This window comes from Anser cygnoides, chromosome 1, assembly GCF_040182565.1.
Source record: "Anser cygnoides isolate HZ-2024a breed goose chromosome 1, Taihu_goose_T2T_genome, whole genome shotgun sequence".
Taxonomy (NCBI): domain Eukaryota; kingdom Metazoa; phylum Chordata; class Aves; order Anseriformes; family Anatidae; genus Anser; species Anser cygnoides.
Genome location: NC_089873.1, coordinates 3169433 through 3187189, shown reverse-complemented (window position 1 = coordinate 3187189; position 17757 = coordinate 3169433). Strand labels below are relative to the sequence as shown.

At 46.1% G+C, this 17757-nt stretch overlaps 1 protein-coding gene across 3 annotated transcripts in view; it reads right to left on the bottom strand.

Annotated features, from left to right (window-relative positions):
- PLXNA4 (plexin A4) overlaps positions 1–17757 on the bottom strand; it is a 423946-nt gene that overhangs the window by 71751 nt on the left and 334438 nt on the right. For all 3 annotated transcript variants that reach the window (XM_067001227.1, XM_048062474.2, XM_013185453.3), the window contains 4 exons: positions 10421–10517; positions 7763–7953; positions 1733–1884; positions 975–1092 (listed from right to left, as the gene is read on the bottom strand). In XM_067001227.1, coding sequence (XP_066857328.1) covers positions 975–1092; positions 1733–1884; positions 7763–7953; positions 10421–10517 — 558 coding nt within the window. The remainder of the gene's footprint in view (positions 1–974; positions 1093–1732; positions 1885–7762; positions 7954–10420; positions 10518–17757) is intronic.

Below are 17757 nucleotides of genomic sequence, written 5' to 3'. Positions count from 1 at the left end.
AGGTAATGTTTGCCTGTCCCCAGCAAGGGGCCTTACGGGAATAAGCAGGTCTCTTGGACAAGAAAGGCAGGCAGAAAGGGTGAGAATGGAGCAAAACAAGTCAAATGCACAACATTCATGGGGCTCTGCTCCTCTCTTCCGTGAGGCTTTCACCATGGCAAAGCCACAGTTTCAGGCTGTATTTGCACCTCTGTGGCAGTGCAGGATCAGGCCCAGATCCCCTCTGACTGCTTTGCAAGCTGATGTCCTGGACAGAGAATGTACCACAACAATCTATGAACCCCACCAGTATCTCTAAAAAAAGAAGTGTGGTTACACTTTGAGTGCTGTCTAAAAACAGAGCAGACTCCAGACAACCTGCTAAAGGTGGCCACTCACAATCGGAATCTTTCTCTGCCTTGGAAAATTTGGAAATTTTTAATATTTGGGTCTGGAGATGCAAGCCCCAGTAATACCTTACAGCTCACTCTCAGCCTCAACTCATCCCTCCTGATCTAGTGCTGCTTCTAGCACTGCTTCTCCTGGACACCTAGAAGACCCCCTAACACAAGCACCCCTTGAATTGTACACCTTCAGAACTCTGGCAGGGCTAGCATTCCATCCAGGAAAAGTGAGATATCAGGAAGGGTTTTTTTTTTGATTCCCCCCCCCCTTTTTTTTTTTTAAATTTCTTTCCTATATAGCATTTTTAACTATTAATGAGGATTTTCTGTACTAATTTGGACCGTGGCTGTATCTAACTGTAACTGGACTAATAATTTGGACTATTATTAGATTCGTGAAACATTAATTAGGCAAGCTATTTTTGCTCATAAAAAAATTTCAAAAGGAAATGAAAGGAACAACTTGGAGTGCTCAGGATGGCAGTGAAGGGCTCAGAGGCTGAATTTGGTCAAGGAGAACAGACGGACAGAGAGAAGTGGACCCGGTGTGAGGACCTTCAGGGCCCAGGATATCTTCCTGCAGTATCTTACCATGAAGTAGTAGAGCTGTGAAGACCTGGCCATGAACTCAGGTTTGCATTCAGCCACACAGATCTCCACGAATCCAGCGTGCTGGCTGGGCTTGGCCTCCCCCATCTCACATACTATCCTGTGGAGAAAACAGAACCAGAGGCAAGGTTTTAGAGGTGGTTTTGCAGTCTGGGTGAGAAGAAAGCAGAGGAAACAGCCCACATTCTTGGAGAATGGACCGTAGACTTAACCCATCCTCTGCTCCTTTCCAGCCCAGGATCCAAACTGTGCACTGTTATTCTTTAAAGAAAGGTGTTTTTCGTCTGTTGGCACTGAGTGGAGCAGACACTTAGCTGGTGTAAACCACCATACCTTCACTTCATTGTATAGACAAATTCTGGGCAGAGGTCTTGTCCCCAGTCGTGTATGGTGGACAGCTTTGCAGCTGTAGGACTTGATCGTTCCTGCATGGAGAAAGCTGCTTCTTGGGGCTGCTGCCCCACAAACCGGGATTGAACACCCTTGTGGTGGCAGTTATTTGAAAAATAGTTAACTTTATGGCATATGCCATAACGATCACCCAAAATATGCAATCTAAATACGGTAATAAATGGATTATTAACTCCTGTTAATTCCTAGAGAGGAATGACTTCTTTAACTTCATGAATTCTTTGGATTTCAGGGAAAAGGAGGAGAATGAATTCCTCAAAGACCCTACACGTAGCAATAACTGGTAGTAGGTGTGCTGTGGCCCAGTGTCTGCCACACACCCAACTTACTGCTCTGCTGGGATGTACCCTTCCACCAGCGGTTTGCACTCCACTCCAGCCACTTTGACGTGAGATGCTATGTCTCTGAACTCCAGCCCCAGATTCTCCCCACGGATGGTCACTTTGGTCCCTCCTTCACGAGGGCCTGTCACGGGATTGATCTGGAGAAATAAGTCAAGAAATAAGAGAATAATCAAACTACCTACATAAAGACATCAGCATCCTATCAGGAGAAAGAAGAGGCAGTATGAGGCCTCTTTGTGATCACTAGAGACACTCATAGTTTTGAATATTGATCAACTGAAGTAACCAACCTACTCCAGATACATCACTGGGTCCAGCTCCCTTGCAATTGTATCATTTCATACATGGTCCAAACTCCTGCCTCAGATCTCATTTCTTCTCTTTAGACTACTTGCAAAACAGCAAGAGAGGAATAGATGTCTTTGAGATAGGAGCAAGGGTTTCTACTGTTGCAGCTGAGTTCTGCACTTTATAAATTGTAAAAAGGCAGGAGTGGGCCACGGTACAAAGAAATGTATGAAAGAACAAGAAAAGGACATAGTGAATTTATCTGGAAAGGACGTAAGTGGCTTTAGTCAGACACTTTAAGTTCAAAAAACCAAAAGCACAAGGAGTTTTTGATTTGTTCTGGAGGGAGATATTGAACACTGCTGACGAACTCAGCTGAAAATGTCCATCTGAAAACAGCAACAACAACAACAAAACAGCTCAGACACAATGGAAACAGAGTGCCAGGTTAGGTACAGAGCAGACAAACAGTGGCAGCGACAGTAGCAGCAGCTGCTATGTGCCAACACATCTCCAAAAGAGCCCCAGCTGCCTTCATGGAAGAGCTGGGTCCAGTGGAAGGGCAGTGATGGGAGCATGGTGTTTTTGGGTGGAGGACTTTTAGCTCTTGGTCCCTTAGACCCAGAATTAAATGAACGGGTGTCTTAGCAGTCATGGTGGTTGGTGGCATGACATTTTCTCACTGGTCTGGACCTTTACCAGACCTTAAGAGGGGTAGGATCGCTGCATCTTACTCGGCCTACCACCCAAGCTCCAGAGCTCACCTTTTTCCCATAGCAGAACTCCAGCCTGCACCCCGAGCTATCTCCACGTAATATTTCCAGCCCATGCAGAGGGGGGTGTAAATGGGAGAGCACTCTGCATTGCATCTATCACCCTGGTTCAGAGGTGGGAGAAAATTACCCTTGTAGATGTCTCCTCAACATTGAAACAGCATGGAAATCATGGCGCTGGCCCTTAATTATCTCGTTTCTGCCTTTCCAATTATTTATGGTGCCCAAATGTTTTGCCATATGACTGGCTAGCTGAAAGGATCTTCTAATGCTGCTTTCAAAGGGTATTCCCTTCCGCCCATTCGGGATGTCGTGGCTGCCATCTGCCAGCACTGGCAAGGCTCTCTCTGCAGTGAGGACAGGGGAATTCCCTTTCTGAGGTCAGTACCCGTTGGCCAATGGCCCTGCCAACTGGGAATCCAGGTCTGGCAGCTAGACCCTTGCCTAGCAGTGTGACTGGCAGGCAAAGCCAAGGCATTGGCATGAGCAGGACTGCCCTTGACCGCTTCCCAGCCCTGAGTCTGGCACCACAGTTAGCCTAATTTTGACCGAGAGGCTAATTTTTAGGCTGTAGAATCACAGAAACATAGAATGATTTGGGTTGGATGGGTTGGAATCATATGGGACCTTAAATATCATCTAATTCCAACCCCCCTGCCATGGGCAGAGACACCTCCCACTAAATCAGGTTGCCCAAAGCCCCATCCAACCTGGCCTTGAACCTTTCAGAGATGGGGCAGCCACAGCTTCTGGGGGCAGCCTGTTCCTGTGTCTTGCCAAGTTCATCTTTAATAAATGGAGACAGGCCCTGGAACCTCTAGAGGATACTTTATTCTAGGGTATTTAATATTAGGTACCAAAAACCACCTCCCATATGACTGTGTTTTTGCTTTGACTATACAAAGAGCTTACGGAAGTCAACAATTTAATAGCATGGATGATCACAGACAAGTGTTGGATTTTCTAGGTTTGTCTAGTGTACACACAACTTCTGCACCACAAGTCCTCTGCAATGGTCTGGGTAGGAAACTATGAAAGGAAGCATTAGCGTAAAGTGAAATTCATCAACGTCTTTGCTTTTCATCCAAACTAGAGATACCGAGGGATACTGCTACAGCATGGCACAGCAACTCCGAAAAGCCAAAGCTGGAACGGATATTTTTGTTGTCTCTACACCACACTCCAGACTGACACTTGCAGTGATGGGTCCTGATCATTTCTGATGCCCCAAAGCCACAGCAACTTCAGTCTGCACTGCACTAACCACGCCAGATAACATCTCCAGTCCAAAACATAGTCAAGTTCCACTCGAACCAACAAAATCAGATCTGTGGCAGGCTTATTCCTACTCTGAAAGTCAAGCAGACTCTTTAAGTCCAAAAAGAAAATATCACAACATTCATAAAACAGACAGATGAGATTTATTTGGGTTGGCTGAAGATTTCACCTTTGTGTGGTCTGTGATGATGATAGACAGGCAGAAGATGGATAAAAAGAAACAGAAAAAGAGTGGCATTTGTGGTTATCATCCAGAAAATGAGGAACATATCTTAAAAAAAAAAATAGAATAAAAATGGAATTTCTATTCGAGGATAAACTAATACCGATTGTCTCAGCTGGGGACTCAGCAATGAAAACTTGAGCTATTTCCCAAAAATGGCAATTCCAAAATATTTTGATTTTGCATCTTTAATAGGTATCTATTCAAGCAAAGTTTTATATTTGAAATATTTATTTCACAGACATCAGTTAACCCCCTTCTGATAAAACAAAACACTTTATATGAATGATGATGAGAGACTAGATAATATCTAGATAATGGTGCAGACTGCACCATACTGTACAAAACCATCCTAAGATGTACTAAAAGTGAAAAGAGAAAGTTAAATCACAGTTTCAAGGTTTTATTTTATTTCCTTATGTATTAGACTCTTTTTTAGAAAAGAACTCAGTTCCCCATGAAATGTTTTGCTACCATTTTGTGGTTATTGAACTTGCTATCAAGTAGTTTTTACTTGTTCCAGTAAGGTAGGTGTCTAGTAAGGTAGGTCTGTGGCTAATTAGGGCTCACCTATCCTTGAAAGTACTTGCTAGAATGTGGAATGTATCCCACAGCATGTCAAAAGAGGATTTTTTTGGTGGTATAACTAATGTCATTACAAAGAATAAAAGGAAGCGTAGTGTAAAAAGGAACATCTTGATAGAAGAAGTCCTTTATTTTGTAGAACTAGGGGTGAGTTTGAGACAAAAGTCACAGAAACTCCATGGAAACATTACGATCCTCCTTCCATGAGGATTTTAAAAAATTGTGTTCACTCAAAAAACATCAACAGGAAACTTCCTAGATTGAAGTCAGCACAACACCCCTGAAAATCCCCTACTGAACAATGCGTTTTTTTTTTTTTCATTTTTGAAGGCCAGCTTCAAAGCCCATACTTTTCCTTAAAACTGGGGGACTTGGTATTCTCCCAGGAGCGTATGGGAGATTTTTAACCCCAGCTCACTTCACTCCCACAGATGCCTACAACAAGAAGAAGGTGCTACTGCACTGTTTTCACAGCAAGGGAGAAAGTGCCTGTTCCTATCACAGGTGCAAAAATCTGGAATGAGACCTGTCAGTTTTGCAGAGGGGAATGCAGCCAGGGATACGAAAGCTGCCAGGGAGCCTCAGCTTTCTCTTCAAGACCCAGAGCCACGACGCTGCATCACAATTTACGCCCTCCGCTAGCATCAGCCTAATGCCACCACTTGTCACTCCGACAGGAAGGTTTTCGTGGCTGAGCGAGCCTCTAAGTCCTTTAATTTCACTGAGTGGCAATATAAATGCAGGAGCCAGGAAATAAGTGCAGGTTGTGGGAAGCTGTGTGCTAGGGTGCATGCGTGTGTGTGTGCCTGTGCAAGTGTGAGGACACGTGTTATTTCTCCTCCCTCGCCTGCACGGATATTTCCCTGGATCCTGGCCAGACTACACTTGCTCTTACCAACCGCTCCAGACGTGCCATTAGCTGCAATATATAGCCAGTCACTTGAGATTACTTCCATGCTAATGGCTCAGAAAAAAAGACTTTCCAAGAGCTACTTACAATTGCACCAGACAGTTGGAATATTTCATGAGCGAATATTGCAATGATCTGTGCGAGCTTTGGGAGCTGCTGGAGGAAATGCCAGCAGAATTAGAAGTGTATCCCTTCTGGAGCTGTAACATGGAGAATGAGTGGTTTTCACCTCGTAAAGAGGCTGTAGGTGCAGGGTTTGGGTTCAAAGCATGGTGGAGAAATATGGATAGACCTTCAGAGAAGCAAGTTACTGCATGGTCAAGCCCTTGTGGTTTGGACTTCAGCTTTAGTTGGCCATCTGACACCTCCCCAGTACTAAATTCTGTGAATCTCTATAACAATTCTGAACCTTTCCCAAGGTTTGAGAATCGGAAAAAATTCAGAAAAGGTTTCCCCTCAGCTCCCTATAATTTGCAAGGCCTCAGAAGTGAAATTTCCAAGTAGCTGTTCATTCTGGCTGTCTCTGGGCTTGGCTTCACAGCTTTGGGTGGATTAAGAATGACCAGCTGCAGACAAATGCAGGTGTGGTGGGGATCTCCACCTTGGAAACACCATAATTAGTATGGCACTAGGGTAATACAACTCCTTGGGTACTTTGAAGAGTGACAGACTGCAGCAAGATGGACAGAAACAAAATAAGAGGCGCTCCTTTCAATGGCATCTAGGAAAACTAGTTTCTACCCAGACTTTGCTCACAAAAAACCTCCATCCATGGACACTAGTTTAGAGCCGTAACACCCACATCTTTTGATTCTTAATTAAATACAATTGAAAAAAAAACTTTTCTTAGTTTCTAGGAAAATAGCCCATTTATTATTTTATATTAAAGCACAGCCATGGAGGCCAGATTTTCCTCATTGTTCTTTCTCTTCTTTGTCTCGTTTTCTTCCTTGCTGTCCTCAGTTGCAAATAAGGCCTTATCCACTCTGAAAGTTTACTCGTGTTAATTAAAGTACGGTGACTGGGAAATGCTTAAGGCAGGGGGCAATTGGTAAGGGTGTACTTCCCATTATCATGGCTCAGATCTGTCAATCTGCCTGCCTATGACCTTGCAAATGCTGTCCATCATGATGGCAGAGGCATCCTAAGAGCAGATAAAATCACTTTAGGCTGAAGTCCCAGCTTCTCTCCCTTGCTGTCTTCACCTTCCTTTGTTTCCTCTTTCTATCACCTTTTTATTCTCTTATCTCCCCTTTGCACATTTCCCCTAACTCTGCGTTTGGCCCAGTCAGCACAATCAATAGGAAACCTTCCAAGGGACCTTGCTACCTTGGAAGGTCCACCCAGCCTTGCCCTCACTCTCCCTTTATCACTTAATAGTTGATTTCCAAGCTTCCCTTAGACCTGGCCTGAGCCTGTCTCCTTCTTGAGCCTTCGGAAGGGAAGGCTGACAATTGCACAGGGCTTTGACTGATCAATGAGGCTGATTTTCACCTTGCAAAGTCAGACAAGCAAACAGAAAAGAGTTACTCTGCTGGAGTTAGTGGAGTCTTATTTTTTTTTTTTCCTGGACATGATGCTGTCTGCATCCTGCTGCCAGGAGGCATGAACTACACCCTGCCCTCTTCCTTGGCCTCCTTTCAGCAAAGCTCCAAACACTCTGGGATCACTCAGCTTCTCTTCTCAACCAGTCTGGCCAGAGAGGCTCTTTCAGCCTTCATTTGATAACTCCCACGTAGTCGATTTGAGATGCCCCCAGGTGTCTTGTCTCACCTCCAGAAGGCCCAGGCATCCCAAAGGCCTCATGTGGTATCTGCCAGCCCTGCGTGGGCAGCTCGCAGGCTCTGGGGTACCCAGCACTGACCTTTCCCTCACCAACCCAAAGCCAAATCAGGAAAATAAACCGAGGCAAGGGTACAAGATTGGACACAACGGCTTCTTGCAGATCCGTGACTTACATCTGTGATCTTGGGGTTGGTGCATTTGCCCTTGGTGCTGGACAACTCCAGCCACTGGCTGTCCTGGGCCGGGCAGTGCTGCTTCAGCGTGCACTGGTTCTGTCCCTCACACCAGCCACACTCGAAGTCCGGGTCGGCTTTCAGGCACAGGCCACAGCTGTCACGCATGGCCCCACACTTGTACAGGTGAACTGTGGGGATAGGAAAAGGGAGAGGACCTCAGAGATGCAGACAAGATGGGTGAGTGGTGGGATGTCGGGGGGCGTAGCGAGGCGAGAGGGGGGGAGGCGTTCAGGGATGCTCGTCCCAGAGGCAGTGTGGGACTTTTGCAGGGGGATAAATAATGGGGGATAAAATGTTTACACCCTGATAGAGTGGTGAGATAAAAGATATTTTTGGGAGGTGAGAGCAGAAGGGGTGCTGCCCTCAGTAAGGTGATGGGCTGCAAGCAGGAGGGTGGGAAGGAAAGTGCTTGGGCAGTGACATGGCCTCGGACCAGCCCTTTTTCTTAGAATATGTGACACTACCACCAGTCTCAGCCTCCGCTCTCCATCTTCAAATTGTTTCCTATACCTTCTCTACCCACAACCTAAAACTTCACGCTGGGGAATTTTCCTGGAACACCTTACCCAGCACTGGGTGTCAAGGTACAGTCACTCAGGTTTCTCACTTAACATAAATCCTAAGAGAGAATAATAAAGCCACAATGGTTTGGTATGAGGCTGAATCCAGGAATTCACAATCAGCTTTTCCCCCTTCTTCTGCTCCAAAAATTCAGACTGTTTTACACTTTGAAGTACTAAGTTGATCCTCCTCTAATACAGACAGCAAAGATTAGTGCTTAGCTCCGTCTCGGGCTGCTAATAAGTGATTAGAGGCAGTCAAAGGTTTTTTTTTTCCAAATAAATCTTAACATTTTTGCAGTTCTATGAAATAAGATCCTGCTATTTATCCTTATTTTACAGATGTGTAAACTGAGGCCTGAGTTGCACAGGGGGCTGATAGCAAACGTCTCCTCCCCAGGGCTGAAGACGGCAGAATTGAGGTTTTCAGGCTAGCTTATCTGTGTATTTGTGTGGGTGTTGGTGGTTTTCGTTGTAAGATGGGGGATTTTCCCTTTGTACTTCTGTTTTGCCATGTCAGTAAGTGACTAAAGTCTTGTCTGTGGTTATTATTATGCACAGTCCAAAAGCTCAAAGGCTTTGGATATGTGTGCTGAAAAGCTTCAGCTCTCCATACCTGCACCTTGCTCTCCCAGAAGTCAGCAAGTATTGGCCAAGACAAGGAAAAGCTCAAAACCTTTTTATTTCTTGAGGCTGGTTGCAAGAAAAGTTTTCAAAACATCTGTCAATCACAGTGTGCTTCAGGCCTCCTGGGATACTGGTGATTCCTTATTTTTCTGTTACTTTCCCTCATTTTTTTTGAGCTCATCTGCTCACTATGGTTGGTTTAGTTCAGCTTTTCAGCCCACCAGCCCAGCTTATGTGATGTTGGCTATAAAAGTGGTGAATGACCATCTTGCAACTGCACTGAGAAAGACACTGGATCTAATCCTGCCTCTGCCTCTCCCTCTTGATTTTCCAGAGAAGAAAGTTTGCTCATTTGCAGCGCTGTCAAAAATTCAGCTTTTAACCACTATATTTGTGCTAGTAAATAAAGCTCTATGCCCACGTAAGCATGTGTTGTGTGCTTCCACGTGGGGCTGCCACATGCATGTGGCTGTTGCCTTTCTGCCCCAAAACATGATGGTATAATCCAGACTATCCCTTTGATGGAAAAGGGTCATGCAGTGGGGAGAGGGGTCAGCTCAGCTCAAGGATGGGTGTGAGATGGTGTGAGAGGAGCAAGGAAACACCTGATAGGGAGAGAGGGACTGGGTCGAGTACTGGGTAGTGTCCAAGAAAAGGGAAGGTAAAGTGAGGGAGGGAGAAACTTCTGAGGGGTGGTGGTGTGGGGAGGAAAGACTTCAGGTCTGAGCTGTAAGAGGCTGAGCAGAGAGGGAGCCTGATGGAAACAGCTCCAGGTGCTTGAGGGTGAAGGACAAGAAGAAGAGGATATGGCTGGACCCTCCATCTCCAGCCAAAATCCCTGTCTCTGAGTTGGAGAAGCAATGACCCTCTGTGAGAGACACATCAACCCCGTCATCCATGGTAATGAAACAGAGTGGGGCTCCGGGCAGGAGTTGGGTCTGGGTCCTTTGCCATTGTGGTTTTGCTTTGTTCAGCCTTTTCCTCCTGGCGAGGCTGCAGCCTTTCTCCTCCCCCTCTCCCTTGCCCTGTTCATTACCACATCACCTCTGAGCAGAGAGTGCCTGATCTCCTGGCGTGTTAACTCGAAGAGCATCATTGCAGGGGAAATAAAAGAGGGGGAGAAAGCACGAGAAGGAGGGGCAAAGACACAAGACACAAAAAAAGTGGGGAGAAGCAGGAAGCAAAGGTGATGAAGGGGAAAGCCATGCAAGTGGGAGGGAGAGTTGCATTTCTCCAGGGGGAAAAGCAAAAAAAATAAAAATAAAAATTGGCAATTTGCAGGGTGCAGAGAAAAAGTCTGCACCAGACAGCACGAGGAGATGGTGGCGGCTTTGTTAAGCGTAGGGAGCGATGAGGCCCGTTGCTAAGGTTACTGCTTCCAAGGACAAGTTGAAATAATTCTTTTTACCTTTGTTCTGTGCTGGGTTGTCGATGTTGAAATTCCCGTTCCACACAACCGTCAGCTCCACCGGCAGGCTGTTAATCTCCATCCCTTCGTACGAATACTGGAAGCGGGAGAGCAAAAGGGAAAAAAACAACAAAGCCAGCCTTACTTCATGCCCAAAGGTTGGGAAGGGTCCTGAGGTGGGCAAGAATTGATATTGCAAGTTGTGAACAAGAGAAATGGAGCTGTCACCTACCTCCCTACCTGTTGTTACCTCCAAGAAAGCCACGGGAAGCTCTCAAAGTTGTGGTTCTCAATGGAGCAAGCCGTGTCCATCTCAACAGCCCATGAGTCTTATCTATTAGGTGAATATTCTGTGATTTCAGCATATCTGCACATTATAGGGTTGGCAAAGTACCTTCTATCACAGCTCTGAAGAATATTTTGCCAACTCTTGGGTGCACCTCTAAGGCGTACATTATGCACTGTGGATGTGCCATCAAAATATACCTCTGCTGTGTACTCTGTAGGTACTGGGTTTGTATCTAAGGTTATCTACATGAGTGTTAGTTTGAAGAGCTCTTGGGTGCTGAGTGAGGTCTTAGAAAGCAGGGAATGGGCATAACTTGGAAATGCCTTAAAAGGGGGGAAAATGGAGGTTCTGTGTAATTATAGACCTGTCAGACTAACTCGGCTTCCCAGAAAGAAAGTACATCAAATTATTAAACAATCAATTTATAAGCACCTGCAAGATGATAAGGTGATAAAAATCAGCCAGCATAGATTTGTCAAGAACAAATTGTGTCAGCCTCATCTAATTTCCTTTTTTGACAGGCTTAATGGCTTTGTGGATAAAGGGGAGGCAGCAGATGTGATTTATCTAGATTTCAGTAGAGTATTTGCTACTGTCCTGCAGGAGATTCCCATAAACAAGCTAGGGAAATGTGATCTAAAAGAATCAACCATAAGGTATATGAACGAGCTGCCAAAAAAGGTCCCAAATCAAATAATTCAATGTTGGCCTGGGAGGGTGTTTCTAACGGAGTTTTGCTCTGGGTCTGGCATTATTCAGTATTTCCACTGCTGACTTGGTTGATGGACTGCAGACCGTGCTAACAGCTTTGGTGAATGACTCTGTTCTGGGAGAGAGTGCAAGAACATCCAAAGGCAGGGTTAAGAATTCAAAACAAACTTGACAATTTGTAGAACGGGGCCAAAGTCAACAAAGTGAAATTCAGCATAGGCGAACAGCGAGTATTCTTCGGTAGGAGAAATCGATGCAAACAAATACGAAATTAGAGTGACTGGCCAGCGCTGCAGAAAATGGTCTGGGGACTGCTGGAGATCGCAAGCAGATTGTGAATCAACAGTGCCATATTGCTGCCAAAAAAACAAGCAAATCTCATTTGGGGATGCACTAGACAGAGTTTCTTACACACACAAGCCCCAGGAGGCAATTATTTTTCCCTGTTCAGAACCAGAAAAGCTTCAGCTGGTGTAGAGGGTATCCAGTTTCCAGCAAATATGTATTAAGAAAAGCTTAGAAGTCTTTTGAGACAGTTAGACAGACTTAAACAAACACTTGTCAGGCACAGTCAAGGTACACGGATCTGGCCTTAATGAAGGAAATGGAAGCTGGTCTCTGGGGGTCGTTTCCAGCCCCCCACTTGGTGAACTCTCAGACACGTGGTACTTGGTGTGTTTTTTTCCAGTCAGGTTTTGGTTTATCCTAAGTCAGTTCACACAGAGTTCACTCGGTTGCCCGTCAGATCCCACTGCCCGCCTCCATCAGCAGCTTCCACCCAGCACTTCACCCAAAGGCAAAAAGCCTCCTACAAGGGAGAGGAGAGGATGCATCACAGCGACGGTTGCTTAAAGGACAGAATGGGAACAAGGCAAGAAGAGACACTGCTACTGACTGCAGCACTTGTACGAATTTACTATCTTGAGATCAGGAATATCCCACAGCACTGGGATCTACAGCAGGACAAGCTTCCACTCCTAAATAAATACATGTTCCCTCTTATGAGACTAAATACAGTTCAATAAGCTGTCTGGTTTTGCTGGATATGTCTTAGGGACCACAAAAAAATCCCCATCGCTAAGGTCTCAGCACCGTTTTCCACAGAGATATCAAAGCTCTGAACCTTCAGAGGCAGGTTTTCCTGTATCCACTAATTGCCATATAATTGCAGAGCAAATCATATATGGTGATTTCTGTCCATTACAGCAGAGTGAGTGCTAGTCGCACGGTAATTTCTGTTTGGACAAACTAAACACAATTAGCCGGTAATCTGCAGGCCCCTGTGATTATGATCTAGTTGTAGGGTATTTATGGGTATGAGCTTTGTGGTTACCATGGAAGTAAAGAGCTGCCGCGGGTTATCCGAGTCCTGCGTGATAGGACTGTGCCCGCCAGCCTCATTCAGTATTAGCATTTTTATAACACTCCTCAGTGTCACTGCCAGCAAGATGCAAGATGATGCAGAGCCGCTTGGACTCACAGCACTGACTTTTCACAGCTTTACGGAGCTAGGAGCAAGGATGGGGAGACTGGAGTGGGAAGGAGAGCGACTGAAAAGTAAAGAATAATTAATCTTCTGCCAGTCAGGAGCTTTGCTAGCACCTGCTTTGCATGGCACTTGGCAAACGTTGATTGGAAATGGGAAGGAGCGTATGTGCAGAATGGCTGGTCACCCTTAAGTCGCAAGTTGAATCCGTAGGTGCATGAGGAAGCATTAATTTCTGCCTCAGAAGATCCTCATGTGTGTGCATTGGGATTTATCTGTTAGCAGAGCCTAGGCAGGGCTGCCAAGGGACAGGCAGCTGGAGTCCCCCGGAGCCTTTCATCCCACTGAGAATCCCAGTGCCAACAGCAGGAGCCCAGCTGGGATTTTAGATCTTATCTGCCTGTGGCACCGGGGGCAAACACATATTAGGGTTGTTAACTCGGTAGAATTGATCCAGAGCTGGAAACGGATGCGAGGGAATAAGCAACAAGATCCCCATGGAAGAGCTCCAGGGATGAAACCAGCTGGGGGCTGGAAGGAGGATGCTCTCTCTGCCTTGCCTGGTCTGCTCAGACAGCTCATGGGCTGCACGGCAACAAAACAGAGCAATTTGCAAAGTAATGGGGAGTAGATGCTCCGTCCTGCTCAGACCACAGGAGCTGCTAACTCATTGTGGTCTCTGTTCAAAGCTCGCTGAACGAAAGAGGAGTCTTTGAAAAGGATTTGCTCGGCTGTAACAATAAGATGGAAATATGTTTCAGAGGAGAGAAAAGGGCTGAGGCATCGATCTGCAGGACGCACAGCAGAGCTTCCTGGGCACTCCTGCTACGAGCATTCATACCACTAAGGCTTGTATGTACGTGTCGCCTCGCACAACTTTCTCCAGCACAGGCAAAAATTGCTCAAAAGACATAAATCCGACCCCAAAGTCTGCAAAATCTGGATTCCCACCACGCATATCAAATCAAAGTAGAAAATTACAGGCAATTTAGAGGCCCGAACTGAGAAAGAGAGGCTGCCCTCCCAGAAGGGCAGGCTGGCTCTCATCAGGAAATGCCAAAAAGCTGCTAGAAGGAGCTGTTGTAATTCACAGGAACAGCACATTGTGTTTTGAACTCTCAAGCACCAGCTCTTTATCTCTTAAACTCTTTGCTAGTATCAGATAGCCTTACAACAGGGGCTGAGCCCGTGGCATCGCTCGGCCGTTTTGCCACACTGTTAGCGGTTTAACATATTGTGCACAAGCCACTGTAAACACGGTGCCTGTTTGTCTCCTGGAGGTTTTCACCACCAAGTTCCCTATCCTCAGGCTGAGATCGTGGCTGCAAAAAAAATCACAGCTCTCAGTTTTGTAACAGCCATGCGAACATTAGCTGACTGAGCAGCAAGATGCTTTGCTTTACACTAATCTGCACGTTCCTGGCTCCTCTGGGCATCCCATTAGTGACTACGAGCACCCTGAATTAGAGGAACTCGGCTTTGCAGACCTCTGAGCCTTGTGGTTTGTGCAGAAGCAGAGGGATGTGACCTCTTGGTGCATCCTCCTGAGATGCTGTGCAACACAAAGACCTTTGGCGGTTTGTCCTGGGCACGCTTAGGACAATAAACCAAGATTGGTTACGTGATGTACCTCCAACATGTCCAATAGCAGGGAAACATCTGTGGACAAACAGCATCGTGGTTTTATTTTACTGTTAGTTTTCCTTGACAGCACAAAGACTGCTTTTGTGTTTAGAGCTTGGGCCTGGGGACTGATTCCTGTATCTGGCTCTGCCACCAGTTCCTTGCGTGACCCTGTGCAAAGCATTTAATCCCTCTTTGCATCAATTTTCCAGCCATAAACAGGAGGCAGAAACCTTCTTGCTCCCAGCCATCCCTTCACCTTGAGTTCTTTGCTTACTAGAACTGGGACTGAACCTCTGTGTCTGTGGATCCTCTCTGTGTCTGTGTTATCACCCACAACAAAAGAGCCCACATCATGACTAGGGTTCCTCTGTGATATCTGAATGTAGATAAATTAATTTAATAATGTAGATAAATTAATTTAATAATTTCACAATACTTGAGAGGCGTATGTATGACTCAGCCCTGGGCTCATCTGCCTTTGGCCTCCTGTAAGTGTGTTTTCCCATCATGTTTGGGAATAGTTGCTCTTTTTTTTTTTTTTTTTTTCCAGCCCTGTATTTGTTTTTGTTTTCTCACTCCCTCTCTGCGAGCCACGCCACAGAGTCAAGTGCTTCTGAGATCTCTTGCTCAAGTGCAATAACGTGACAAATGCAACATGTTTGCTTTTCCTATTCCTCTCTCACCCAGCGCTTTGAGCTGTCCCACCCCGGGTCTCGCAGCACACGGACCTGCGAAGGGCTTTGAGGCAAATTATCAGCAGGGATTTCACTGCTGGAAATCAGCATGTGCTGCCTGCATGTGCCAAGACCAGGCACTGGGGACAGGCTGACATAGAGCAAATGTGTGCTTAGGTCTTTGAAGCTGGTGATGGCAGTGATCGTGGCACGGTCAGGCAGGTCATCGCTCACCCATTTTCCTCTTCTTTATGCTGAAGTTTGCTGACTGTTGGGCTGATTGCAAGTGCTGGGTCTCCCAGTGCTTCCCACTGGGGAGATTGCTCCGTGCCCTAATAGATCCATTCCAGCCGTTTCGGGTAAGGTTTTTATTTACTTATTTATATGCCTCCTTAGCTCTCCTCCTTTTCATTTCCTCCCATCACTCCGTGTCCAGACTGTCGGCGGAGCTACCGTAAGTGCAATAAGGAATGGCAGGCAGGGTCTCTCTGAGCGATAATTGTGTGCCTTGGGTGGTGTGATAGAGGACAAAGCCCAGAGCTGAGAGGCTCAAACCACTTGACAAGAACAATAATTGTCCCGAAGCGTGCTGCCTGCAGTGACTTATTGCTGTTATCAAATGAAATATCTACAGGAAAGACAGGGAGAGAGATGGAGCCGGCTATTGACTGGACCAAGCACCTAGGCACCATCAGTGCTGAATATGACATTACTGACAGGCCATCAGATAGGCTGGCCCCACCTGGGTGTCCTTAAAACATCTCTTAATTGAACTTGGAGCCACTTAGAAAAGTGCCTGCTTAAGACGGATGGACCTGGTCTTCATCTCGGCTCCCCTGGTGCAGATCCTGAGGGACCAGGCAGCCAGGAGCAAGAGTTAAGACTTTTTTTTTCCTGCTCCCATTGTGTGTAAAAGCAGGAAAACTCCTGCATTTTGCAGAAGGTGTTCTGCAGGAGCTGAATTTGAGCTCCTTGGTGCCTCCTGTACGATGGGAGGGGACAGAACTTGAGGCTTACGTCGGAAAACAAGCCAAGAATGATTGCTTAGTCTAGCATGCATCGCCAACAGAAAGATCTGCTGGCAGGATAGCATCCCTTCAGGGACACACCATCACAACACATCCTCCCACCCTCCTTTGGACCTTCTCCAAGCCTGCAATGCAGGTGCTACGCTCGGCGCCTCATCCAGCTACTCTGCTGAATAAAAAGCTCGGCTGAAGGGGGCTGATTCAATTTGCAAACAAGCTCATACAGCTGTTCCTAAAGCCAGGTGACCCTCGGAGCAGAGGCTCATTGTATCACGGTGGCTCCAGACGGAATGCTAATTTTGGCAGGAAAGGAAATAATCATGATGGAGACATACCTACAGCACTCCTTTCCCATTGTCTGTGTCCTCTGCCACCTGCTCAGAGCCTGGGCATCTCTTCCTTTTTTTTTTTCTTTTTTTTTGTATCTGCGTGAATGTTTCTTTCTTTTGTTTGGCTCTCCCTTGCACATCTCTTTCTCTTAGTGTCTGGTAAATTCAGAGCAACAATGAAATAACATTTCTCACAGGGGAAAAAAATAGCCTCAAATCAGAGAGCCAAAGTGCCTTTAAAAGAAGAGAGAAGAAAAGAGAAGGGAAGAAAAGAGAGGGAAAAAAAAAGAGAAAAGAAGAAAAGAAGAGGAAGAGGTAGGATGCAGAGGATGCAGAAGAGCAAAGAGTAGAGTTTATTCCAAAATAAACCTCTCCCCATGGAAAAACCAGAAGCCCGCCTGAGCCACCACCAAACGTGGGGCAGGCGTGCTACAGACCTTGCACAACACCAAGGTCGTGGAGCGCCCTGGCACCAGCCTGAGACTCAGCCCTACCACCGGGAGCAGCTCGGGAGCAGCCTGGAGTGTCGTGGCATCAAATTAAATGTTAAAATCAAGTGTTGTCACAGCGCTCAGGCATCCCATGAGCAAATACACCTGAGGATTCATTGGAGCCCAGTTTGTTGGTCGTAGGTACTACAGCTTCTTGAAGCATGCAGGTAACATGAGAATAGTCATCATTACCTCTTAAAATCAGGCTCAACTATTGAATAACACAAACCAGGAGGCTAAGAGAGACTCTCCAGGGCTGCTGAGGCAGTCAGTACCCCACTCAGCCCAACTGTGCTTAAAATTACCCTGAGATGCCTCATGCGGGTGCTTGTTTCTGCCAGATAATTTGTGACTCTGAAGGGAGGCTGCGCTCCTCCCTGCTAAGATGCTTTGGATAGACGTGTAGACACTGCTCAGGTGCATATAATATTCCTCTAGCCCCAGGCTTTCACTTTGTAAAAGAATTTGTTTTTAAGATGGTGTAATGCTTTCTTAATTTCTCAGCCCCTTCGTTTCTGTGAAATCTCAAATCCAGATGCTCACAGGCCACTAACCAGTAATGAAAATCAGGGGGAGGGAGGGGAGAAAAAAGAGTAAATATGACAGTGTCATTGGGAAAGTTTTGTGTGTGTGTGTGTTTTTGTTTTTTTTTTCCGACAGATCATGAAACGTGTGAACTGCCTGTAATCTCCAACACGCTGCT